Raw genomic sequence first — 25,327 nt, 5'->3', positions numbered from 1 at the left:
CCAAAAGACACTCTCCTTTTGTTTTTCTCTTTCTCTTCCTCTTCACTTACTTTGCTTTGATCTTGCCATGGCTACGAAACTCGAAAGCTCCTTGATCTTTGCCCTTTTGTCCAAATGCAGCGTACTTAGCCAAACTAACCTCGCTTTCTCTCTCCTCGCCGTCACAATCATCTGGCTCGCCGTATCTCTCTTCTTCTGGACCTATCGCGGAGGACCCGCTTGGGGCAAATACCTATTCCGCCGGTTAGCATCCGGTTCTTACAAGACCGGAAACGTTATTCCCGGTCCAAGAGGATTACCTCTTGTTGGAAGCATGTCACTCATGTCAAGCACTCTAGCTCACCGCCGAATCGCTGATGTAGCTGAGAAATTTGGAGCCAAGCGGCTCATGGCTTTCAGCTTAGGCGAGACCCGTGTGATCGTCACGTGCAATCCCGACGTCGCCAAAGAGATTCTGAATAGCCCTGTTTTCGCTGACCGGCCGGTTAAAGAATCCGCTTACTCTCTGATGTTTAACAGAGCAATCGGTTTCGCTCCACATGGTGTTTACTGGCGAACGCTTCGCCGTATCGCTTCGAGCCATCTCTTTAGCCCGAAACAAATAAGACGAGCGGAGGCGCAGCGCCGCGTGATCTCGAGCCAGATGGTTGAGTTTCTTGAAAAACAGAGTAGTAACAACGGACTCTGTTTTGTACGTGAGTTGCTTAAATCTGCGTCGCTTAACAACATGATGTGCTCTGTTTTCGGACAAGAGTACGAGCTTGAACAAGACCATGCTGAGTTACGTGAATTGGTCGAAGAAGGTTATGATCTACTCGGAACATTGAATTGGAGCGATCACCTTCCTTGGTTATCGGAGTTTGATCCTCAGAGTATCCGGTCCAGATGTTCAACACTCGTACCGAAGGTAAACCGGTTTGTATCCCGGATTATATCAGAACACCGTAATCAAACCGGTGATTCGCCTCGTGATTTCGTCGACGTTTTGCTCTCTCTCCATGGCTCGGATAAACTATCCGACCCGGACATAATCGCCGTTCTTTGGGTATGCATACCATTTCTTTAATTATATTTTGTTTTATAAATTGCTTAGAATTTTGGATTAGAAACATGGAATTTGAGAGAGAATGTGACATGTGGAAGTGGTGGGATAATCAAAGATGTTTGACATCAAATTAGTAAAAAAAAATATTTATTAACAGATTCTATAAAAAGTAACAAGTGCACTAAAAAAAATATATCGCATTTTGATTTTGGGTTATTATTACAGGAGATGATATTCAGAGGAACAGACACGGTTGCGGTTCTAATCGAGTGGATCCTGGCAAGGATGGTCCTTCATCCAGATATTCAATCGACGGTACATGATGAGCTAGATCTAGTGGTCGGAAAATCAAGAGCCGTAGATGAATCTGACTTGGCTTCGCTTCCATATCTGACGGCTGTGGTGAAAGAAGTATTGAGGCTTCACCCTCCAGGCCCACTACTATCATGGGCCCGTTTGGCCATAACTGACACGATCGTTGATGGTCGTCTCGTTCCGGCAGGGACCACCGCAATGGTGAACATGTGGGCCGTATCGCATGATCCACACGTGTGGGTTGATCCTTTGGAGTTTAAACCCGAGAGGTTCGTGGCGAAAGATGGAGAGGTGGAGTTCTCGGTTCTCGGGTCGGATTTGAGACTTGCACCGTTCGGGTCGGGTCGTCGGATCTGTCCAGGGAAAAATCTAGGTTTGGCTACCGTTACGTTTTGGACCGCGACGTTGTTGCATGAGTTTGAATGGGGACCGTCCGATGTGAACGGCGTTGACTTATCCGAGAAACTAAGGCTTTCGTGTGAGATGGCTAGTCCTCTTGCTGCTAAAGTGTGCCGTAGGCGCAGTTGAAAAATCGTACAAGAAAGTTTATTACTGGAAACAAATTATTATTAAGCAGCTTTTTTCGTTTCGCTAGAACTAACATTTTGATACGTGATGTGTTCCTTTTGCCTTTTGTGCGTGCGTTTGTGTGTTGTGACTTGTGAGTCTGAGAGGAGAGTAATGTGTTTGTTACTTTGTTCTAGGTTGTACATATACATGAAAAAGTAATTTTTATTTATATTTTATATAATTATATTTACACCATATTGCGTTTTAGTTAATTTCAGACATATTCGACTGTGGGAAGATATTGGTTACTTCCCAACTCAAAAATCGTAGGTTTGATATTTGTAACATTTGAATATAAATAATTGAATGAACTCAATTACACATCAAGATTGCAACTGGATATTAAATTATGAAATCAGTATTGAGATCTTGGAGAACGATCTTTGCAAGTCCACAAACATTCTTTGATTTCTTATAACAATCACTTGTTTAATACTAAGTTGCATAAAAACATGATTCTCTTAGTTTGTTCTATCAAAATTCATTTCACGCTTTAAAACTAACTTTCTTGAAAGAAAAAAAAACTTAACTTAAAGAATGATATTTTTGATATTTTCTATTTGTATATACAATACTGTACATGAAAACAACAGCACTTGAAGACCAAGTAAAATAAGTATATAACTAGTGTATCACATTCTAACATTTTTAAATTTTCCTCGAATTTGTGGTAAATTAAAAACAAACATTCTTCATTTCTTTTGTGTCCTCTTCCTTTGTTTTGTTGTCATGCTTATTCTTTGTTTTTTTATACATGTGTTTGTATATCATATAGTATGCCTCACCCATTTTTTTTTTTTTTGTAGTAAAAAATAATAAATTAGTTGGTTGTTTTCATAATTAATGACAGTAATAACAAAACCTCATGGTATAAGAAGATATTGGCATATATCAACAAGGGCCTATTGCTACGGCCCATTAGCATAAAATAGACAATAATAAAATCAAATCCTGAATCATGGGCCAAATGTTCGTACAAGAAGCCCGTTATTACGAACACACAAACACCAAGAACAGTAATAAGAAAACTCTATGATCGATCTTTTCATCATAATTCTTGGTTTTTCTTTGGATTACTTGTTGTTGTAGAATCTGAGAGCGAAGGCAACACAAAGAATCAAGAGAGGAATCAAGTAAACGAACAGCTTGTTTGCAGGTTCTTCTTTAGTTATTTCCGCCGTCGTAGACTCCTTCTCCCACGGCGGAGTATACTTCTTCGTCACTGGAACCGTTGACTGGTCAATGTCACCGATACAGTACTTTTTCATTTGCTCTTTCGCATCCTTGCTATGGTTCACATCATCGAAGTCGGTCGACGCGTCTTTGCCTTTACATATTACATCCCACAAACTCACAAAATTTACAAACCGATATATTAAGAAACCAAACCGGATTATTAAACCAACTCGTATTTATACGTACCGGTGACGGCGAGGAGAACATTATCACCGCCAGGATGTTCGTCCATGAAGGTACTGATGTCATAGACCTGTGGGAGATTCATTCACTTGTCTTATTAGATACAAAAGAAACAGAGGATTTTAAAACTTTGGATTTTGATTAAAGAAAGTATAATAAGTAAAAATAAGATGGAGAGGTACCTTTCCATGGATGAGAATCCAACAATCGTTCTTGCACTTATGTTTAGCTACGTCATGAAACGATATTAGATTCGCCATTTGATCTGCTCTTGCCTAAGAATTAATCTTGAAACAGAGAACTTCAAATAAATCTGATTGAAACAAAATCAAGAAAGCAAGATTGTGAGGAGAAGAGTTCCTACGAACCTACCGGTCTATATATAAGCAGCTTCTCGAGACCACACGCCTTGTGTTTATATAATGAATTCTTGAATACTGTTTTGTTATTTCTTGACTTTTATTAAAGTTACCGTCCTACTGTGTATAAAGGGTAAATAATATAGTTCTAACGTTTTGAACATGTAGGATGAACGTAGCAATTTATATATGACCAGTTACATAGTTTTTGGTTGACGTATAATATTCAAAGCGAAAATCGAAAGTAAGTAGAACAGGGTACCTACCATAGTAAAACGTGAAGAATATGGATTTTGTAAGTTAATTGGTAGCTGAAATGGAAAATGCCCTCCAAGGGTCCAAGTGGTCAGCGACTTCAGGTTGGTGAAGCTCTTTTCACGTTTTATTTTTCTTTCGGAAAAAAAGAAAAGGTCAAGCATAACTTTTTTAAATGTTCTTTTTAATTTTAAAGAAGCCTTCAGAATCACTTTTCTAATTAGGCCCAATAACGCAAAAGGGCTTTCTGTTTTCTGTAAGTTGAATTTTAGATTATAAGTTAAATAGTTAAATTGACTTCCACAACCAGAAAAAAATATTTAAACGGAAACTTTCGAGAACGATGATATACATTAGAATATTAGATAGATACGTCTAAATAAAAGCACAGAACATCATTCTAATTTATAAAACAAAATAGCCATATTCAACAAATAGTAGTGACAACTTAGTAATTGTTTGTAATAATAACAAAAAAGCATATATTCTTAACGATACCAACACATTCTGAAATTACAGAAAAGGAGAAACAAAATCACATATAATATAGAAACCAATATGGATCCAATAATGATTGCTCTTGTACGACATCATCGATCTCTCTAAGCCTTCTAGGCCATGCAATCTGTTCCACAAAGCAGATTATTAATTAGTTAGAAAAGAGATACTCATATCGAACACATTATCTTAAATAATTGAAAAAGAGAGACAAGACGGACCTTGAATGTGAAGAAGATAACGTGACTCGAGAGCTTCACATTTCTGAGTTGGCTTGTATGGAACATCTTTCTTAGAAGCCTTAGTCCTATCTATATCTGGATGGATCTTCTTCTTTAGCATTCTCTTTATCATCTACAATATTATATACACACACGTATATGAAGTTGCAATTTGAATGAATAGTTACCCCACATATGAGTACACTTATGAAGCAACAAAAGTTATGATAATAATAACAGACACGCAACATTATCTAGAGCCTGTCGTGACGTCATTTCGCTGGAATTATAGAGGCACATGTAACATGTTCATCATATACAAATTGAATTATATATAAAAATTTAGTTACCTGATGCATTTTCTTGATTGGACGCGAGTCTTTTTCTTCGTCTTTGGACTTTGACATGACCATCTTCTTTTTAACAAGTGAGAACTTCCTACTTAGCTTTGACCCGTTTGGTTTATGATATTTAACCTCCTCCTCGTCAAGATTAGGGCTCTTGGATTTCTTGCCCTCCCACTTGTTAACCTCTTTGTCTCGGTCCTCCATGAAAAGCTCCGCAAGTGTTGTCCTCTTCTTCTGTGGTTCTATCTCGTTCTCGACCACCAAAGCGACAACTGGCGTTTCAGTGGTTTTGATCGACCCAAAGTGATCAGTGTCCAATACCTTGTGCATATTATAACTAATTAATACCGTAAACATCAAGCAAAACAATCTTAAGAAAGTGTATTAGTATGTATAATCTCTACATCTCTAAACACACACACATTCAATTGAGACATGCGTGTCTATGTATAATCTATTTTCTATTTGGTAAAACGACTCGAGGATAAATATGTACACCACTATAGTTTATCTGAACTATTACGTACGTACCTCGATTACATCTTCATGATGATCATAAAACTTATTTGCATCGGAGATAAGAGGATCCAATTCCTGGTCGACGTTCTTGATGATGCTACCATCGATTACGACATAGTCGAGATCCACACTCCCGCATTCATCATCATCTTTTTCATCTGTTTCTTTAAAGTTCAAGGTGTCGAAACCAAATGTGCCGATGGTGAGAACTCCATCGAACCAATTATCAAGAGCATCCACTAACCCAACTTGATCCAATATAGCGTTCGTGTTTTTCTCTATCTCACTTGTTCCCTCGCTTGTCTTCTTTTTCTCGTTTTTCGCCACACCATCTATTTCTTTTCACCGCATGAAAATAATATACAAGCATCGATCTAAATATATGTTGGAGAAAATGTGGGAATGCTATTTTCAACAAGGATGCCTTTTTAATATAAAACTATATATTAAACAGGGAAATCATATGACTATAAAAAGTAAAACTACTATTCAGTTAAGCATAATATTTTAATAGACAAATAAAGAAAACTAACCTTTGATGACATTTTGGTGCAGCTTTCTCTGCACCCAGTTAAAGATCTTCGGAAAAATCGAGAAAACAATAAAAGATTTATAGTTCCGAAATATCTATAGAACTAAATATCGAAGCAAATAAAAATCATACGATTTAAACAAGTAAGAATAATATATTAACGTACCATCATATAGCTAGTTTTCTCTAGTTCTTTGTTGTCAGTAGAAAGAGTGAAAGGTTTCACAAAGCAAAAGAATAGTGTGAAATGAGAAATCTATCAAGACACTTAAATAAAGAGAGTCCTTTAGCTACTGACACGTGTCAACTAGAGCGAGAGTGGGTTAGTTAGGTCTGACTTTTGGGAGGCAAAGGCCAATAAGTAGGTGCCACATGTCAGTGATGTTGTTGTGCTTATCTGGTCGTCACAAACACTATTCGTTCTCCCCCTCCCTATATTATTATGAAAATTAACTTTTTGACCCGATTACTTATTCATAATCAAACTTTGACCTAATAGTTTTTTTTAAATCATTTTCACTTTTAGTGTTTTCCGTGTTTCATTTCTTGTAATCTTGTAGGTAGACTTCTGTTGCTTTCAATGCTTTATATCATTTGATTAGACATTGAAGGTAGAATTCGTTGCACTAAAGCGATAGATTTTGGTTTCAATCAATTTTTAAAAATATTGGATCAGCTAGCTTTGGATTCCCTCAGGATGTTCCAAATATAATGGAAGCAATTTAGCCACTGTGGTCATTATAATATAAATGTCGCGGAATGTCGTCGCGGATCGTTCCTTCACTATCAACAACAATGTATTTTTAAACTCTAGCGATCAAAATTTTAAGAGTGATAATCATCAACTTTTATTAGAAAAGTATATCTTCAAAATTGGAAACAGCTACGCCAGTTCTCTTGAGAGAACCACTTGCTAATTAAGATACTTAAATTATTGACAATATTTCAAATTACATGTACAATTGTAATGGATCGATCAAGTGCCTAATTATTAATTTATGGAATTCTAATTTGTGAACAATATATAAACTTCTCTAAGTTGCGCTAATTTGTGAGGTCGTCGGATACCTTATCGAATCGTCAAAGACAGAATAGATTAGGAGGACTGTTGCATAATGCATGCACATGCATAGTACCCTCCAAGCTTTGGAAGAGCACACAATACCCCACACATACTGTTAGGATTTGGACACTTCACACTCCTTTCTCTTTGTCAGTTGCTTCTTGTTCTCAAACTTTTGTTATCTTTTGCCTAATTATACGACAACAATATATATAGGGGAATTACATAAGTTTCTGAAATTATCGTAGTAAAATGTACACTAAATATCCATGTATTGCGTCTTTATTAAATAGTGATGTTTTTGCTCTTGAATAAAGTAAAAAAAAAAAACAATATTACAAAAATCGAATGGAAAGGTCCAAACAAATTCAAAACTTAATGTTTATTTTCAATGATTGATATAATTAAAATGTATAAGACATATATAGGGTAAATAGATAAGATGTTAGCGATATACATTACTTTTTTTTTAATGTCATAGAGACGTTAGCTAGATATACCTATCTAGGGATCTATACTCATCAAACCATTTCCTTTCTATGTTACTAAAAGAGAGTACTACAAATATACTACTTGACAAAACAAATAATAAATAAGATCCCTCTGGCTTTTCACCTCCTCCAAGTTCTATAATTCTATTTATTCATTAAAAAATTCTTAGTTTAGTTCTGCACTCTATATTTCGGATACGGTTACAATCACTACAAAAGATCTTGGAGACGAATAAAAATTTTCCATTACAAATTAAATAAAAGAAGCATATACATTTGTTGGGGTCCTTGGGGATAATTTGAGGATAAATAAGTACATGGGGATAATTTGAAGCGTTGGCGTCCTGTTATGTCTCATATTGGACACTCGAACCAGTTAGACATTTATTTATAGAAGTAGTTGACTTGAAAGCCACTAGGTTAATAACAAGGTTTGGTTCGCTGTTCCTCGTGAAATTGTCGCTTGTAAGTTGTGTGACCATAATCGTTTGAAAGATTATCCAAATCACTACCCAAATTTCCAAAAGATAAATATACAACCGCAATACAAATTGTATGTAGGCACAAAATATGAAATGGGCCTGTGCAGTAAATTTAATTTGGCCCTTCATAGTAATATGAGGCTTCCTGTGTATAGTAAAGTAATTGATAATCTCATTGATCCATGTAACAGAGAAACAAAGGGCGTTACAAGAAATTAGAAAAGACCGTTTCAAGAAACGAATCAAAGCCTTCAAACGAATGAGAGGTTTCTATAAGCTTTATAAAAGAATCAGAATCCAGTCAAACCCACTCATGTTTTTTCTTTATTCTTTCTTTTCTTCTTTATTTTAATAAAATTGAATTTATTGCAAAACCTTTAGTGTTTTTTTGTTTGTTTTGTTCTTTTTTTTTTTAATATTCGCAAAGGTGAGATATTTTTGATATTTCATCAGTCGGTATATCCGCGATTATTACCGTAATCGTTGACGTGGAAACCATTGTCGGAGCCAGGTTTCCGGGAGATTTTAAGATGAACGCCGGGATCGTGATGAGACGCCGTCGAGTTGTAAACAATGGAGTTGTTTATCATCTGCACGTTACTGTTCATAAAAGCTTTCATCGGGAGGTTACTATTGCCATTGATGTTAGGGTTCTTCGTCGTTTTCTTCTTTCCTTCTCCTTCGTCGCTACTGCTACTGCTGCTGCTTTGAAGTTTCCGTCCTTTCTCTCCGGTGCCGTGAAAAACCTTAGAGGTATGTGTTCCTGAACCTCCGGTTTTGTTGCTTGGAGGAGATCGCAGGATCTCCATTACAGCACCTTTGTTTTCACCTGCAATTGTGATGACACGTGTTCCCATTATGCTCTCAGAATCGGACGAAGATGGTTGGCGATGCATCTTCCGGGGGTTGTTGCCTTGATAGTTATGGTTTTGGTTTTGGTTATGGTTCTGGTTATAGTTCTGGTTGTGGTTGTGGTTGTTGTTGTGGTTATAGCTATGATGATTTGATTCATGGAGTTGGCTTGTTTTCTCGGCAGTGAGGATGTTTTTCTGAGTGGTGTCACGTTCCGAATGTAACTGAGCAGGTGGAAGAGAGTAAGGAGAGAGTACTCTTGGTGATGGTGCTTTCCGATGATTCTCTGAATCAGATGTTACAGACCGAGTTTTCACTGACTCAGACGTTGAAGACCGACTTGAATGAGCTGGACTCGGTGGTGATTTTGGTTTTCGCTGGGGTAAGGCTTCTTGGACCTCCTTGGGAGATGGTGGCGGCGTGTATGACAACCGAGGTGGTGGCGGCGGCGGCGTAGCAGCCTTTGGTGGGGTCGGTGGTGACATGTGGCGGCTTGGAGGTGACTGATATGGGGACCGCTCTTGAGGAGGTGAAGGTGGAGGAGCCTTCGTCTGACGTGAAGGGGTAAGAGGCTGTTGCTGCTGACGTGGAGGGGAAGGAGGCTGTTGCTGCTGACGTGGAGGTGAAGGAGGTTGTCGCTGACGTGGAGGTGACGACGGTTGTCTTGGCGGTGGTCTGACTATGACCGGACGACGAGGGGTTTGTCGGGTTTGAGGTTGAGGTTGAGGTTGAGGTGGAGGTGGGTCGCTTGAGCCTTGTGATGTAGGCCTAGCGATGCTAGAGAGACGGAACCATGGACGAACGTTAGACATTATGTTTCTATTCGAAATGTAGTACGATGTTAGTGTGGCAAAAAACACAATGGAACGATTGAGATGTGTAACCAAAGCTTATATATAGATAAAAAATATAGAAATAAACAAGTGTGTTGAAGAAAAGTGAAGCACGAGAAACATGGAAAGGAAAAAAAGTGAAAATGGAGAAAGGTATCAGATCCATGCAATGAGATTTCCAGCTTGCAAAAACCACATTTTACGACTGGTATCAATCGATAAGAGCCACTTTCAAGCTTTTCCTTATAACTTATCTATCACCGTTGATAAAAGTTTATTTCGATTCTAAATTCGTTGTTACGCGCGTCTGTGAAAAAAAGGTAAAAAAACACTCTGCATCTTGTCACACCGATATGTAAAAGACGATTAGATTGGCAGAACAAAATCTGTACTTGCATGCATATATAATGTTTTTTCAGTCCGTAATTATTATACTGTATGTGAAATTTGCTCGACCAACAAAATGGGGTATATATAATATTACCATTACTTGATTGACTTAGTTTCAACTTAATGCATAATTTTTTACATTTTGTTAGTAGTATGTTTGTATTTGAAAGATTGCCCGTTAAGTCGTTAACACTAACCAATTAAGAAGAGTATAATGTTTCTCCACTAATTATTCATAGATTCTCCTCTCTTTTATCTCGATTTGACTACTAACTAGAATATTTAGGGCAACATTATTGCAAGGTTCTTAAAACCGAAAATTTATACCAACGGTTTATATAGGTCTGATTTTTGGACAAGTTGCTTTAATGCAAGGATTATTAAAATGCATCGAAAGGGAAACTTCAGAAACCAAACATCGAATACTAATAAGCAGTGAAAAAAGTATCTCTGTGTTAAAGCATCTTCGTCGGCTTTTCTTTATCATATATCTATATAATATAATTGTATTGATCACACTGCTCTGAGCCACTAATTCTTTCCTTTAAGAACAAAACAATATATATTTTAGTTTATATATACGACTTTTCAGAAAAATATACAACGGTTCGAAGTGTATTATCGGTTGCTCATAGGCATCAAAAGTGCGTAGCATCTAAGCCTCACTTCTTCTTTTTTTTTTTTTTCCTTTCAATTTTACTTTTTGTATCACCGCTAATATATGTAATATATATTCTGCATTTTCTCCTAAAAACATTATATATGTAGCAAGCGTCAACATAATAATTAAGAATCTTAAAAATCTATTACAAATTTAATAACTTCTTATGTTATAAGAGAGAAATTTTCTTTGTTCGACAACTAATTTAATGTACGAAAAAATGATATAATCACATTTTTTGTTTATTTTAAAATATCAACAAAATTACTAGATAGGAGTGTAATTTCCAATATAAACATATGCATACATATATATATATATAATATAGTATATATGCACAGTATCTTTAAAATTCGCTTCAACATCTTATTGTCCCTTTCTAACAATCTTATTCATTGATGCAAAAATTACTAAATTTAGTAACTTATGAAACTAAAAGTTTATAGATTCACCAACGCTTCTCCATAGCTGAATGGTCGATAAAGATATATGTAAGGGGTTTGAAACTTGTGTAACATGACCAAATGGGCGACCCTTTTGTATATTGTGTAAAGGCCCATCATTCTTTAGAGGTCGATTCACTTCAAATAATGGCCTTTTCCCCATACTTCAGTGTCCTTCAACGCCTTGCTTCAGCGTATTCAGAATATAAATGACAGATTCCTATTCAACTTTCAAATCATAGTCAATAATATAATTCGGTTTGTTTGGTATTCTCTAGCTCATATAACCCTTTTGAATCTAATATGTTTCTTTACTATTCAAGTCAACGTCAAAGAAAGACTATGCTCCATCGTTGGAAACACGTTTTTCTTGTTTGTTACTATTATAGTTTAGTAGTTTTGTTAGGTTTTGTCTCGAATAGTCAAAATTCCCAAACACATGGAATGGTTTTGTCGAATTATATATGTCAATATATAAATATATTAATATAGTCACTGTATATAATATATTGATACATTGCAGAAAAATTCCTTCTCTAATGTGGTTTGCACATGCAAAATATGCTAAACTGGCCCAAACTTGGACTAAGCAAAAACAAAAACCTCTACATTTAGTCAATTTTTATAACCCATGTCCGGGATTGATTTTCCTGAATGCGTTTTTATATAACTAAGTTTGCAACTAACAATATATGTGCGTTTTAGCTAGTTACAATGGAGTTTTATCAAAATTTATACTTTTTTTGTTGATCAGCTCAACGTTATGTATAGTTTGGTTATAAGATCATGATGAATGCACATACCGATGACGTTAAACTAGTACAACTTTACAGGCAATCGATTAGTGCAGAAAATGTAAAGCAAAAGCTGATAAAAAATATCGAAAGACACAGCATTCTTAAGAAAAGAAGAGAGAAAAGTAGTCACTATTTCCATTGCATGTAATTATTGTTAATATTGGACCACCGTGTATGATGGGTATGGCTTCAGAAATTTTGAATATTTCCCATTTGCTAAATCATTCAAAATCCTTTCGAGTCCGCCTATAGGTTGACAGCAAAACATTTATAATTCCCACTTTTACATATCTATATATCAGCGAAGCTATTCTCCTCTGCAAATTACCAAAAAAAATTACGATGAAAAACCAAAAAAAGTATATTTAAGACACATATCATTTTAATAGTAACCCATTTTTGTAAGTTAATTATAAGACGAAACATATATAAGTTTGCATGATATCAGATTCAGAAATACCAAAACTAAGCAAAATTAAATCATCATGACTGCTTTTAACAAAAAAAAAAAGAAAAAAAAGAAAAAGACTTTTATAGATTCACGTAAACGAAATGAAATGTTGAATTCTTGAACCCAAATAACAAAACACCAAACACATGCAATCTTAAAAAAAGGCCACAGGTGTCTTAAATTATGAACAAGACAAGTGTCTTGTAAGTTGTTAACTGTAGTGAGTTAATTATGATTATAGTCTATTGTGATATTGTCCAAATACGGATTAATCCCCCTTTTGAATGACGGTGTTTTGGTCGGCTAAACTCCTTCGTGCTAGGCTGATTTTTGGGTGCACGTGAACCAAATACACAAAACATCTAAACATAAGAAATTAGGATCGTAACTTTTCTTTTTGTTACAAGAGTAACTGTTTGTAATAAATAATGGGATTTAGCTACTCTCATTTGTCAGTGCTAACTATTAATCTGACGCCCTAGCTACATACCAGCAATGTAAAAGCTACAAATTGTTGAAATGATGTGCTTTTCTCATCACTGATTAATTAAAATTTAATTAGTAGACGTCCAAAACAATGAGTCAGCTATATTATTATTCTGCTATACCTATATTATAGGAATAAATATGCGGTTATTACGGAATGATAAAATAGTTTTCTAATTTTAATGAAAAATGTTTAGTTGGTAGTGGAGACTAAAAGCTTTTGTGGTTAATCATGAAATATGAAGTATACAAAAAGATGTCTTTTGATCTAATTGATGGATATATTCGTTCATTCTTTGTCATCAGAAGAAACTAAAAACAAGTGTCAAGTCTAGTCATTCATAATATAACTAGTCATCTCTCTAACTAATTAATATTCCTAATATTAAACTTTACGAGTTGGTTATCAATTAAAACGCTTCAATATCTCAAAGGTTTACGCCGCTTGACAAAAACTGATAAAATAAATTAAAGTTGCTTAAACTCATCTTGCGCCGACCTTAAAAAATTTGGCTGACAAATTAAATTTTAAAAAAAAAACAAAAAATGACAGATAAATTTAGCTTGTTGCTTAAGTGAATTAGCTAAAAACTCCTGTCCTTGATACCGATTGTGTAATAAATAAATACATGTGGAATATTCGAGTTATGAAAACAAAATAATTATCTATTGTATCCAACAAAAGAAAAAACAAAAAACAAATAAAACCTGTTGCCTTAATATTCTCAAATGAAGTTGACTTTAGAAGTTCGTATAGGCACGATAGTTAATTGAAACTACTGTAGTTAGCAACAACTAAGAATATTTCAGATGCCGTATTAAATGCACTATGTATCATGTTTACCAATAAATCACCCTGTGTTAATATTTGCCAATAAATATTTTTAAAAATATATATTACACTTATCCACTTGATTTTTTATTCATGTATATATATTTTCTCATCTTTATATTTTTTTTTTTATAAAAATGTATTGTGTTGTGTAATTAAAGAAATACATGAATAAAACACCAACACCAAAAAAGAAAAAAAAATATGTCTACAAAGGAATGATTTGTTTCCTCCTATTTATTACTCTAATTTGTTTTATGCCATGTGGGAGAAGGAGTACGTACCTAAAGAGAAAACCAAATCTTCGAAATCACCTGTCAAATAGAGAGAGAGAAGTGTGATTTGAACCTTTCAAACAAATAATCGCCGTCACCTTGATTTTACATAAATCAACCCTTTTGATTGCTCAGTTGCATCGTCTCCGTCACGCCTAATTTATTTATTTATTAAAAAAAATATATACGATAACTATTCCTCGTCGTCCTTTTCGGCTTTCTCCGAGTGTTTTCGTTCGTTCTTCTTAATTAATATTCCTGAGGAACGAACTCTCTTGTTCTATATATCTCCCGTCAAATAAAAAATCACTCTCTTCTCTTCTTTTTCTCACAATTCTCCGGACATGCCTTTGATTTCTTCTATATTCTCTACTCTAACCACCTCTTCTTCTTTTTCATCGTTTTGCTAACAGATTCTGAGAATATTTTGTTTTTGGTTTTGTTTCCATGGGGATTCTCTGGGATTCGATTCTCTTGTTACTCGTGGCTGCGTTTGCTCTGTTCTTAATTAGGATCGCGTTATTCAAAACTGGATTCATCTACATGGTCAAGCTCTGGAGGAGGAACCTCATCGACATGTTTCACGTTTACCAATTCTACAAAGTTCCAGAGTTCAACGACAACCTGCAAGAGAATCACCTCTACCGCAAAGTGTACGCCTATCTCAATTCCTTAAGCTCCATCGAGAATTCCGATTTCACGAACCTCTTCACCGGGAAAAAGTCTAACGAGATCATCCTCCGTTTAGATCGGAACCAAGTCGTTGGCGACGAGTTTCTTGGCGCTAGAGTTTGCTGGATCAATGGACACGACGAAGACGGCGTTAGACACTTCGTTTTGAAGATTCGTAAAGCTGACAAACGAAGGATCCTCGGCTCCTATCTCCAGCATATACACACAGTGTCCGATGAGCTTGAACAGAGGAACACAGACCTCAAGCTCTTCATGAACGTCGATGTTCTCAGTAATAACAAGAAGAAGAACGGACGGTGGAGATCCATCCCCTTCGATCACCCTTGCACCTTTGACAACATCGCCATGGAAACGGATCTTAAAAACAAGGTCAAATCCGATCTCGAATCTTTCCTCAAAGGCAAACAGTACTATAACCGTCTCGGCCGTGTTTGGAAACGGAGTTACCTCCTCTACGGACCTTCCGGCACCGGAAAATCAAGCTTCGTCGCGGCCATGGCGAATTTCTTGGACTACGATGTCTACGATATAGATCTCACCAAAGTCGTGGATGATTCCGATCTTAAGATGCTTCTCTTACAAACGAGAGGCAAATCCGTGATCGTCATCGAGGATCTGGATCGGTACCTCTCGGCGAAATCAACGGCTGTGAGTTTATCAGGGATTTTGAATTTTACTGATAGTATCCTCAGCTCTTGCACCGCCGATGAACGGATCATGGTCTTTACCATGACTGGGAAAGAACTAATTGACCCGGCTATGCTTCGACCGGGTCGGGTCGACGTTCACATCCATTTCCCTTTATGTGATTTCACGGCGTTTAAAACGCTCGCTAACAACTACTTGGGCGTTAAAGAGCATAAGCTTTTCTCTCAAGTCGAAGGAATATTCCAAAACGGCGCGTCTTTGAGCCCCGCCGAGATAGGTGAGCTCATGATCGCCAATCGTAACTCGCCGACTCGGGCTTTGAAGTATGTCATCAACGCTTTGCAGACTGATGGCGATCGCAGAGGAACTGGACGGCGTTTGCTTCTTGAAAGCGGTTCCAGAAGAGCGACGACGGAGGAAGTCTCCGAAGATATGAGTGGATCGCTTTGCGGCGGTGGAGGAGGAGGGAGTTCGCCGGCGGTGAAAGAGTTTAGGAAGCTGTATGGGTTGTTGAGGATTAAAAGTAGTAGAAAATCTGGATCGTTCGATGTGGCACGAGAGATCAGGGACGGCTAGTGATTAAAACGTTTTTAAGAGTCAGCAGCCACGTGGGCTGGTTTTATTGGTTGAGAGAGTCTGGACAAAAGCGCAGACTAGAGAATGTTTACTCTGTTTTTTTCTTTGTGGTTGTCCTTTAGTTTAATGTACAGAAGGTTTTATAAGGTTTTGCTTTTTGTTTTTTTTTTCTTTTGCTATGAAAGAAATTGAAAAGCTAGCACAGATTCTGGGTTTATAACCACTTGATAACTGAAGAAATACCAAATATGCCCTGGATGATAGCGTCAGCCGTCCATAACACGCTTTTGCACTTGTACTCCTTTTGCTATGTTGTAGTGTTTAACTTCTTAGGCATTACTGTTCGAAGAGTGAATGTTGAGAGAATTCAAACGGAACATGAGTGTGTTAGGGCACCTCCAAAGGGAGGTTTATAATGGGGTTGTTAGATTTAATGTAATTAAAATTAAATCATAAATGATTAATTAGCTAAAGGTCGCTCCTAAACTAACGAGTTTAAACATCGGTGCTTAAAAGAACGTGGCATTTAGCCATTGGTTGTGCACTCTTTAATTATTAAATGGTTAATTTTATTTTTTTCTCTTTCTCTTTCGCCGACAAAATCTCTCTATCTTACCCAGAAACCAAATTCGAAAACCCGACCAAATCTATTAAAATCTCGAAACTTTAAGTCTTTTTTGTGGTTGGAAATGGAAGCTTTTGTGAAGGATGAAGAATACAGTTTCAGGGAAGTGGTGTTGCCGTCGTTTATTTCGGTGGTTCCGGAACCGGAACGAGAGAGAGAGAGAGCAGAGAGATGAGGAGAGGAAGAACCTACCATTGGAGGGGAAAAAAACTAAAGACTTCAATTGAAATTCTTAACTTCAAAAATACCAAAATTTATTCCTAAAAAATAGTTATGAACCCTTCATAAGGTTCAACCATTGGAGATGGTCTTAGCGATTGTGTTTAACAGCGGAGTTGTCGTATTCATGGGATTGCCAACTTCTTCCTGCAAATAGAACACCACATTAGAATGGTGAAGCGAGGCTAAGCAATCATTCAAAATTGAACAAAGAATTAGGTTTTTATTTTTATTACCCTCTCATAGGCTACATTCTACAACTATACATCTTTATTCACTACTACATCATGGAACGTCTCTACATCTTATGTACCAGCCTCCACAGTCGATGCATGTGTTGTATATTTATTTTAGTTTCATTGTTGTCGTTGTTGACATGTTGTTGTCTTTCTATAGGTGAAAATGTGTTTTCTCATTGACTAACTCTTGTTCTTTGTAGGCTGAAACAGAGTGTCAAGTTATGTGCTCTGCTTTGTTATATCTTGTGTTTTTATCTTCTTTCAGGTTATCCTTTTGTGTATTTTGAGGATGTGCGTGATGCTGATTGCTGAAGATGCAATCCGTGGGAATGACATTACCATTCTTCTGTTTTTCAGGGTGAACGTGGGAAGCCTCAAAATCAGAGGCCTACAAAAGACACTCTTTGTCATCAACTTTGTCCGATATGGAGAGACACTTCGAGCCATATGGTGTAGTGTTCGTATTAGGCGAAATTTTGCTTTGTTAGATTTGCAACCCAGGAAGATGCAACCAAGTCCCTTGACTGTACACAAAACAGATAAAAAAACACACACACAGACACACTTATTAGTACCTTTTTAATCTAACAGATAGTGATTGGCCAAGTAATATTCCCTTTCTTGGCAGCAGAATATTGGATAGGGTTGTTTCCGTTGAGTATGCTTTGAGGGATGATGATGAAAGATTGAAAGGTAGGCGGCTAGTGGAAGAAGGAGATCTTCTAGTACGAGTCTTGACCACTTATGACTTGAGTGGTATACGCTACATATCATATGTGGTGTAGTAGACGTATTAGTAGTTTCTTATAATGACAATGATCTCTTTTGGAATCGGAATATTATCAAAGATTGGGTTCTGTCAAATCATATAAGTTTTTCATGATCAAAGAGAGCTCTTTCATTTATATTCAGAAACATTTGATAAGAAGAAAGATAATAATACACAAGAAAGGAGGATAGGATGGGATGATCAAGGAAGAGAAGAGTGATTGTGATTAGAGAGTTCTTGGGTGAGTGCTTTCTCCAGCCAAGTTTGTGCATCTTCCATCATCTCGGGGCTTAACCGAACCATGAGAACGCAGAATTCGGTTTGGTTAAGAGCACCATCTCCATCGAGGTCACCTTCTCTAACCATTCCTTCAGCATCTTCCTTGCTCATACCTTGAATCCCAAGTATCCCTGAGTTTCGTCTTAGAGACTCGGCTGTGATGAGATCTCTCTGTGGATCCGCAAGCAAACTGAAACCTTTGCATAACTCTGATACAAAGTCTTCAACATCCATCTTATCCGCCATAACCGGTAACATATCTTCGTATTTGGTCTCCATCTTCGTGGTACTTTCTAGTATCATGGATTTCTCGGTTGGTTCCATTAGAGGAAGATGATAGAGAAGAGAGAGAGAGAAGAGATTTTGGTGAACTAATTTGATTAGTCCAATGGAATATATAAGTGAGTGGCGTATCTGTACCGATGTGAATGTCACGTTCGAGCCTAATCTGTGTGGTCTAAGACTCTCTCTTGAACTATAGCCGTTGGATTCTAATAATGAAGGGCTGTGATTCCATTCCAAGATAGATGCGAGTCAGTGAGTACGGAAGCAGCTGATTATTAGGTGGTTTCGTGGAAAGTTCTAAATGGGCCGTGAACACGACGCATTCCCACTCCACATATATATTATTTATCCAAAAGGTAAGCTTCGGAGAAGTTTCGTATTCTTGATTTCTTGTGCCGTATCTTTCGATTTCTTGTTTGTTTTCAATGCTATTTTGACAGTGATAAACGACATTGCATCAATTAAATATCTCTTCCTCCGTCCAAGCCTTAACCGAGTTGACGTAACGGTAATTTCTATTTTGAGATGTCACTACTATTTCGTTAATTAATTTCTCCCCCAAACTAACAGTTTGAAACACTATACGTATATGATTCCGCACGATAAATAACAGTTTAGAATGGATCACTAACCACATCAAATTTTATTCACTACAAAATAATCTACATATTAACGATCCATAAGTCAAAGTATATTGATCTTTGTTGTTGACTTTTATTTTAATCAAAAGAAAACATAGAATGTGGTTCATATATTATAATATAATTACTTTTAAAAATTAATGAAACTAGATAATCGGTTATTTGGTTTTCAAAGAATTTTAACATATGTCAAAAGAAAAATCACATATAAAAAACAAAGTGCATGAGTTTGAAGAAAACTATTCTTTGTTATACAGGATAATTTCGTTATTAATCTCCCAAGCAACATTCGATTTAAAGTGTTCATCACACTAACTTATAAATCGAGAATATTTATATGAATAAAATCTGTAACGAAACCACTTATACGTACAGTTAGAAGAAGCGATGAATACATTAGTTACATACCCACCCATGTAACAACACTCGGGAGATTCGTATTCACATATTCTTCTACCCATACACAACGCCGTGATTTATATACTACTTCATCAACAAACCAAAATGAAAGAAAAAAAAGACCCAACCCAAATTACCATCAAACCCAACTATAAAAACATTTAGAAAATAATAAATATTAATTTAAACCAAATTTTTTAAAAAAAAAACCCAAAAAGAAAGTAGAATAAAAAGACTATGTTGTGTTAGCTAAGTTCTGACAACTTTAACTAAAGTAACCCATGTGAGGCAAAAGATCATGAAAGAGAATTAGAAAGCTAATTTCATAATCTCCTTTTTGATCATTTTGCTTCACCATGAAGATCCTCCTCCTGTAGTACTGAACATCCCACTCCAATATCCATTAGTAGGGCTTGGATTATTATTATTATGATTTCCATGACTCTTCTGCTGTTGATTATCATCATGATCAACTTCTTGTGTTATGCTTGACGAAAGCTCCTTCATCTGATCCCCAAATGGAAACAAAACTCTACCTTCCTGATGATGATCATTATGAGCTTCGGACCTGTTGTTGTTGTTGCTGTTATGTCCAAGCCCTTGGTGATCAGTAGAGAAGGAGAGATTACTTGGCTTGTAATCCACCATTGTTGGAAAACCTGAAGAAGTGTAGAGCACAGTGTTTGAATCCATCATTGGACCGGGAGGCATGAATGAGTTGATCCCTGATCTTGAGGAAACATTAACTCCGGTTCTTAAAAGCTCAAGAGCTGAAACAGGAGACGACGAGGAGCCATAGAGAGAAGAAGATGATGAAGGCTGCTGATGAGTTATGTTACCATTTCCCTCCATCTTCGGCATCTGAAGAAACTGAGACATATGAACATGATGATGATGATCTTGCATGACGGGGAAAGACAACAAGTTGAGATCTTGCGATGACCCTTTTGATTTATTAGGGATTTGGTTGGAGAAGAGAATTGGTGGGTTTAGATCTGGAAGTGTTGTGGTCAAACCAAGTGAAGATGGCATCGTTTGAAGAATGTTGGATGAGGAAGAAGAAGTTGATCTCTTGTTCTTTCTTGAGCTTCCCCCCACAGGAACATTCCTAAGAGATCCACCTTCGGTCCAATACCTTCGACAACCTTTACAAAAGTATCTTGGTTGTGTGAGACTATAGTTGTTGTAGTAACAAAACTTTGTGTTGGTTGAGTTACATCTTGGACAATTTAGTTTCTCTAGTGGTCTTGCTTTCCTCTCCGCCACAACCGCCGTATTGTTATTGTTGTTGCTTACGCCGGAGACGGGGGCTCCAGCGGCTGAGACACCGTTAGATGAGAGAATGGTGTTTGGTCTTGCATTAGATGTTGTGTTTGATTGATGTGTGCTGCTATTGGGAATCATGATCTGCTCCATTGGTTTTACGTTCATCATTTCTTGAAAACCCTAGAAAATGATTTTTAAATAGTTAATTAGAGCTTAATTTGAACACACATAAGGACTCATAAGTTAAATAATAAACTAATTAATTAAGACATTAAACACATGATTACTTCCCCCTAAAATTTGCAATTCTAAGCACTAATTAAACTGAGATATATACATATGAAACATGCACATTAGATTTTTCCTTGTTTGATATATACAGAACTATATATGTATACATGATTTGGTGGAAAAAGGAAAAGAGATGAACACCAAGAACAAAGGGTAAATAACAAATCATGACTTTCTTTTAATATCTTAATTAGTTTCTCAAATCTAATTAATGATTAATTACATGAAAAGGCTGAGAAAAAGTGCCGTGAGCTGCCCTATAACATCTTTCTAATTTTTTTCTTTCCGACCTCGAAACCTACAAAAATACTACTAATAGTATTCCCATGCAAATTATTGAAATATATGTGCACAAAATCTTAAATACACAAATCTCCATTCTCCATAACCACAAATTATTCATCTATTTATATAAGAGCACATGAGGACAGAGAAATAATGATATATATGATGCATATGATTAAGTATGAAAAATTTCACGGATCATGGAGGAAGGTAAGAGAAAGAAAAGAGAGAAAAAGGAGGAAGTAGTTAAGAAGAAGAAGAAGAAGAAGAAACAAAAGAGAAGTGTCAAAGGAAGATCTTTTAAGCACCTGTGTCCACTTCGTAGCGTCCATGACTTCCGACAAAGAGAAAGCCAGAGAGAGAGAGAGAGAGATATATGTGTGTGTGGGTTTTGAGTAAAGGCCAAAGAGAAGAATGTTTTTGGAGAACTTTTTTTTTTTTTTTTTTTTTTTGCCTTTTCTTTGTTTGTGAGTGATGGCTCTTCTATGCGTTGCCTTTCACTTTATGGGTGATGAAAAAGAGCCAGCGAAGAAGACGGAGAAGAGAAGAACCCAAATTTTAACTTATTATCTAAGAGAATATAGCTACTATACTTATACTGAAGATGTGTATGGAGTACAAACATTCGGTTCTACTAAACCTATAGTTTAAATATGATTTAATCAATAGACAGATAAATACCTGTCTAATATATAGAAGAGACTTACTTATTATTTACTAACATATTTTTTTTTGGATATAGATATGAGGTTGGAATAGTATTTGTTATGCCATTATAGCTAGGATTTTCAACATGAAAAGAATGTAGATTCAGATATTATATTTATGTTTTGTAATTTCATAATTTCATCCGTCTAATTCGGGAGAAAAAAATGGACTAAACTTTTATGAAAATTTCGGTTATAAAAAGATTAAAAGTTGGAAAAAAAGAAAAGTTGGGTTTGTTGATTTTGACTAGTGATGATGTCTCGTGACCGCTCTCTCTTGCTAGCTCTTTCTGGTCCCTCATAAAAAAAAAAAAAAAATATACTTTTCTAAGAGAGAAAAATCGTGTGTAAGGAATGATGTCCTCTTGCTAAAATAATGTATATTTGTGAAAATGGATATAAAACTCTTTGTGTGTATCATAATGCAATGCATAGTGTGAGTGGAACTATGAGTTGTAAGCTATTTCTCGGCCTCCCATTTTGTGATTGGATACTATTTGTTGGCCATATGGTCCATCAAATCGCCTAGCTAGATTTTTAAAATCCCAATACCATACCTATATGTATATACACCACATGTCTTGCGTACATGTGATTAGTGGCTTTTGACACCTAAATTTAGCTCGACTTTAAAAAAAACTTTACTATTATCAGTATTCAATAATATATAACTGGTACGATCTCCGTTTTGTGTAAGTAACCGATGAGTTTCGTCAATGGTTTAAAAAATCCAAAACTTAAAAAAGAATATTGATCATCATGTTTTTATAAGTCTTTATTTTGTAGTTCACTAACACACCTTTGCAATCGAATATCTAAAAGACAAAAAAAAAACAGAATTATGTCAATCTATAATTCATTTTGTTTATAATGATTACGACATAACATAATGTTACCAAACAACACCAATATCTAGTTACATTGAAGTCTATTACCTTAGCTTTTCAGATGTCATTACATCATACATATCTAAAGTGAAATATGATTTTAATTAAAAGTGATAAAGATCAAACATCTTATATTAAAACTATACTATATACTGTGATATATATAATATGTACACGGAAAATTCATGAGAAGTATAATAAAAACCGTGTGAACCATCTAGGTTGTAAATGATTCTACATGAGCGATAAAGCAACAAAAAATAATCCGTTTAGGAAAGAAAAAAAAACGAAGAAACATGCTTTATTGTTGTAATGAATGAATTTGACTACTTTACATCAATTCATAGATTCATATCGGCAATCGCTACAATTATACAACGAATAATAAACTAAAAAGAAATCCAAGTGATAGAAAGGTTTGTAAATAAAATATATAAAGTAAAGAGATTGCATCTATTTGGAATTTTCGAGGAGGAGAATTTTGAAAAAGAGGACGAGGGAGAGACGAAGAAGAAGATGAAGAATTATTAAAAAAAAAAAAAAAAAAAAAAAAGAGAAGACCGACAGGAAGCGACAAAAAGGAGGTGGAGCTGGGTCCCACAATTCATGGCGTGATTGAGTTTTAATTTTATTTTATTTATATTTCTTACAAAAATACAAATAATAATCTTTAAGATACTGTTCTAGTTTTTTTTTTTTTTTTTTAATTTTCTTAGCTGATGTTGACATCTGTCTTCTCTTACCCAACACCTTCCCCCACCCAATAAAAATATCTCTCTCTCCATCTACTCGTGTCGTTTTACTGTTTCAGCTTTCCCTTGCCTGCCGTTTTACTTTAACGACTTGCCAGTTGCCACTTGTCACTTAAGTCGGTTAGCAAGTATTTGTAATTTTCCTTTTATCTGTTTTGAGTTTTAATTGTTTAATAGATACGGCAAGCCCAATACAAATTATGGCTCAATAGGCCCGATAACACTAAACAACCAACACGACACCGTTTTTGCTGTGGTGGGGGATGATCCAATACACAAGTTTCCATCGCTAACATGGCACACACAAGTCGGAACTCGGAAGAAAGTGATAAGAAGACGATGGGAACAACTGTGGCGCCATGGAAGCAGCTGCTCTTTGGTGCCATTGAGGCTAATTCTCATCTAACCCACTCTTCTTACCTTCAGCTCGTATGTTTCTTCTTCTTCTTCTTTCTCATCTTTTTTTTTTAATATATATATTTTTTATTTTCTCTCAATTTGTTGATGATTTTGTGTGTGTGTGTGTGTGTGTGTGTTTCAGGCGACGATTGGTTTAAACGGACGGCCTTCGAATCGTACTGTTGTATTCAGGTGATCTATGAATGCGTGATATTTCTGGGTTTAGTTGTATTATGATTCTTGTCAGGTAGTGAACAATTTTTGTTGGTGTTTTTTAGGGGATTTGAAGAGAACGGTGATAGAATTCAAATCAACACCGATCTTCGTAGTCGTAAGGTCTTATGAATTTTCCAAACTTTGTTTGTTTATGCTACTTGCAGATATTTTTCAAAAGCTCTCTTTGATCCTGAAAAATTTCTGCATTTTTGTTGCAGATTGAAGAGCTTAAGCATTGTCCTTTTTCTGAGGTAAGCAATTTATTTTAGGTCGATTTTAATCACGAGTTAATTCTATTATGGTGTTTTTTCTTTTCAAGATATGTTGGTATTTCTCGGATACTTGGGAGCAATTCCGGATCAATGGAAGAATTGAGGTCATTGATGCGTCGAATCCTGACCAGACTAAGCTTCAGGTTGGAAATACATCTTTAAACCTTATAACTCTCTGTAACTATTTAGTACTATCTTTGAATGGGAGAAACAGTTTTTTGGTGTTTATCGTTTTGATTTTGATTGCTCCATGTATATAGCAAAGAGAGAAAGCTTGGTTTGCTAATTCCTTGAGGTCAAGGCTTATCTACATTTGTCCTACTCCTGGTAGTCCTTACAACAGTGAGCAACCAAGCCAAGAAGTTAAATTAGATCCCTCAAGTGGTCCAGTTCCTGAGTACTGCCTTATGCTTCTAGAGCCACAAGAGGTTTTGTTTTTTTTTTTGTTTTTTGTTTTTCAACTTTCTTTCTTAAGTTGTCCCCTACGTAGAAGCAGGTTTTCCATGAATGATTTCCCTTAATGACAGGTTGATTACTTGAATCTGAAAAGCAATCAGAGGCTTTTGTTTTCGTCGACGGCTAGTGGAACAGGAGAAAAGTGCTGGACTTCAGAAAAGGTTAACCCATAATTAACTTTTAATGTCTAATAGGGTGATTAAAGAATTTCTTATTTATGTTTGTGGATTTCCCTTGTGTGATACGCCAGTTTGTAGCAATTCATAATACTTTTACTTTTTACTCTT

The 25,327-nt window shown here is 35.9% G+C and overlaps 8 protein-coding genes across 10 annotated transcripts; 3 read left to right on the top strand and 5 right to left on the bottom strand.

Annotated features, from left to right (window-relative positions):
• On the top strand, window positions 1-2,097 carry LOC17888418 (cytochrome P450 78A6). The gene is made up of 2 exons (XM_006293923.2): window positions 1-1,045; window positions 1,271-2,097. The coding sequence occupies exons 1-2, from the start codon at window positions 68-70 to the stop codon at window positions 1,886-1,888; spliced, it is 1,596 nt and encodes a 531-aa protein (XP_006293985.1). The 5' UTR covers window positions 1-67; the 3' UTR covers window positions 1,889-2,097.
• Window positions 2,098-2,774: 677 nt separating this feature from the next.
• LOC17888757 (cytochrome B5) lies at window positions 2,775-3,838 on the bottom strand. 2 transcript variants are annotated; one of them, XM_006295161.2, is made up of 4 exons: window positions 3,722-3,838; window positions 3,532-3,636; window positions 3,353-3,419; window positions 2,775-3,257 (listed from the first exon to the last, which is right to left on the bottom strand). In XM_006295161.2, the coding sequence occupies exons 2-4, from the start codon at window positions 3,607-3,609 to the stop codon at window positions 3,004-3,006; spliced, it is 399 nt and encodes a 132-aa protein (XP_006295223.1). In that variant the 5' UTR covers window positions 3,610-3,636; window positions 3,722-3,838; the 3' UTR covers window positions 2,775-3,003. The 2 variants fall into 2 exon arrangements, with proteins under 2 accessions (XP_006295223.1, XP_023640460.1); XM_023784692.1 differs by having other exon boundaries at window positions 3,532-3,836.
• A 550-nt stretch (window positions 3,839-4,388) lies between these two features.
• LOC17887846 lies at window positions 4,389-6,303 on the bottom strand. The gene is made up of 6 exons (XM_006293445.2): window positions 6,247-6,303; window positions 6,082-6,127; window positions 5,561-5,886; window positions 5,033-5,350; window positions 4,683-4,815; window positions 4,389-4,588 (listed from the first exon to the last, which is right to left on the bottom strand). Exons 1-6 carry the CDS (start codon window positions 6,250-6,252, stop codon window positions 4,575-4,577), a joined length of 843 nt encoding a protein of 280 aa, XP_006293507.2. The 5' UTR covers window positions 6,253-6,303; the 3' UTR covers window positions 4,389-4,574.
• A 1,961-nt stretch (window positions 6,304-8,264) lies between these two features.
• LOC17890151 (proline-rich receptor-like protein kinase PERK9) lies at window positions 8,265-9,820 on the bottom strand. The gene has a single exon (XM_023784337.1). The coding sequence runs from the start codon at window positions 9,778-9,780 to the stop codon at window positions 8,566-8,568; it is 1,215 nt and encodes a 404-aa protein (XP_023640105.1). The 5' UTR covers window positions 9,781-9,820; the 3' UTR covers window positions 8,265-8,565.
• Window positions 9,821-14,084: 4,264 nt separating this feature from the next.
• Window positions 14,085-16,276, top strand: LOC17889590 (AAA-ATPase At2g46620). Its single transcript, XM_006294037.2, has one exon. The coding sequence runs from the start codon at window positions 14,584-14,586 to the stop codon at window positions 16,051-16,053; it is 1,470 nt and encodes a 489-aa protein (XP_006294099.1). The 5' UTR covers window positions 14,085-14,583; the 3' UTR covers window positions 16,054-16,276.
• A 1,714-nt stretch (window positions 16,277-17,990) lies between these two features.
• Window positions 17,991-18,566, bottom strand: LOC17890543 (calcium-binding protein KIC). The gene has a single exon (XM_006295658.2). It carries the CDS (start codon window positions 18,506-18,508, stop codon window positions 18,107-18,109), a length of 402 nt encoding a protein of 133 aa, XP_006295720.1. The 5' UTR covers window positions 18,509-18,566; the 3' UTR covers window positions 17,991-18,106.
• An 860-nt stretch (window positions 18,567-19,426) lies between these two features.
• On the bottom strand, window positions 19,427-21,830 carry LOC17888873 (dof zinc finger protein DOF2.5). 2 transcript variants are annotated; one of them, XM_006294385.2, is made up of 2 exons: window positions 21,660-21,830; window positions 19,427-20,955 (listed from the first exon to the last, which is right to left on the bottom strand). In XM_006294385.2, the coding sequence occupies exons 1-2, from the start codon at window positions 21,681-21,683 to the stop codon at window positions 19,861-19,863; spliced, it is 1,119 nt and encodes a 372-aa protein (XP_006294447.1). In that variant the 5' UTR covers window positions 21,684-21,830; the 3' UTR covers window positions 19,427-19,860. The 2 variants fall into 2 exon arrangements, with proteins under 2 accessions (XP_006294447.1, XP_023639741.1); XM_023783973.1 differs by lacking the exon at window positions 21,660-21,830 and adding an exon at window positions 21,290-21,613.
• Window positions 21,831-23,990: 2,160 nt separating this feature from the next.
• Window positions 23,991-25,324, top strand: LOC17889000 (pyridoxine/pyridoxamine 5'-phosphate oxidase 2). Its single transcript, XM_006296246.2, has 7 exons — window positions 23,991-24,126; window positions 24,239-24,288; window positions 24,375-24,432; window positions 24,531-24,563; window positions 24,632-24,727; window positions 24,845-25,012; window positions 25,112-25,324. Exons 1-7 carry the CDS (start codon window positions 23,992-23,994, stop codon window positions 25,211-25,213), a joined length of 642 nt encoding a protein of 213 aa, XP_006296308.1. The 5' UTR covers window position 23,991; the 3' UTR covers window positions 25,214-25,324.
• Window positions 25,325-25,327: the final 3 nt, after the last annotated feature.

Source organism: Capsella rubella, unplaced genomic scaffold (genome assembly GCF_000375325.1).
Source record: "Capsella rubella cultivar Monte Gargano unplaced genomic scaffold, Caprub1_0 scaffold_4, whole genome shotgun sequence".
Classification (NCBI taxonomy): Eukaryota; Viridiplantae; Streptophyta; class Magnoliopsida; order Brassicales; family Brassicaceae; genus Capsella; species Capsella rubella.
This window is presented reverse-complemented; position numbering and strand designations above follow the sequence as displayed.

Bases quoted from the DNA above. Each gene is read 5' to 3' on its own strand.
- LOC17889590 (XM_006294037.2), top strand. From the start codon at position 14,584: ATGGGGATTCTCTGGGATTCGATTCTCTTGTTACTCGTGGCTGCGTTT.
- LOC17887846 (XM_006293445.2), bottom strand. The intron at 5,887-6,081 runs GTTAGTTTTCTT...TGCGGTGAAAAG, and splicing joins GCACCAAAATGTCATCAAAG to AAATAGATGGTGTGGCGAAA. The intron at 4,816-5,032 runs GTAACTAAATTT...ATAATATTGTAG, and splicing joins CAATCAAGAAAATGCATCAG to ATGATAAAGAGAATGCTAAA.
- LOC17888873 (XM_006294385.2), bottom strand. From the start codon at position 21,683: ATGGACGCTACGAAGTGGACACAG. The intron at 20,956-21,659 runs GTGCTTAAAAGA...ATCATTTTCTAG, and splicing joins ACGCTACGAAGTGGACACAG to GGTTTTCAAGAAATGATGAA.
- LOC17890151 (XM_023784337.1), bottom strand. From the start codon at position 9,780: ATGTCTAACGTTCGTCCATGGTTCCGTCTCTCTAGCATCGCTAGGCCT.
- LOC17890543 (XM_006295658.2), bottom strand. From the start codon at position 18,508: ATGGAACCAACCGAGAAATCCATGATACTAGAAAGTACCACGAAGATG.
- LOC17889000 (XM_006296246.2), top strand. From the start codon at position 23,992: ATGGCACACACAAGTCGGAACTCGGAAGAAAGTGATAAGAAGACGATG. The intron at 24,127-24,238 runs GTATGTTTCTTC...TGTGTGTTTCAG, and splicing joins ACTCTTCTTACCTTCAGCTC to GCGACGATTGGTTTAAACGG. The intron at 24,728-24,844 runs GTTGGAAATACA...CCATGTATATAG, and splicing joins CTGACCAGACTAAGCTTCAG to CAAAGAGAGAAAGCTTGGTT.
- LOC17888418 (XM_006293923.2), top strand. From the start codon at position 68: ATGGCTACGAAACTCGAAAGCTCCTTGATCTTTGCCCTTTTGTCCAAA. The intron at 1,046-1,270 runs GTATGCATACCA...TTATTATTACAG, and splicing joins ACATAATCGCCGTTCTTTGG to GAGATGATATTCAGAGGAAC.
- LOC17888757 (XM_006295161.2), bottom strand. From the start codon at position 3,609: ATGGCGAATCTAATATCGTTTCATGACGTAGCTAAACATAAGTGCAAG. The intron at 3,420-3,531 runs GTACCTCTCCAT...AATCTCCCACAG, and splicing joins GGATTCTCATCCATGGAAAG to GTCTATGACATCAGTACCTT. The intron at 3,258-3,352 runs GTACGTATAAAT...TAATATGTAAAG, and splicing joins TGTTCTCCTCGCCGTCACCG to GCAAAGACGCGTCGACCGAC.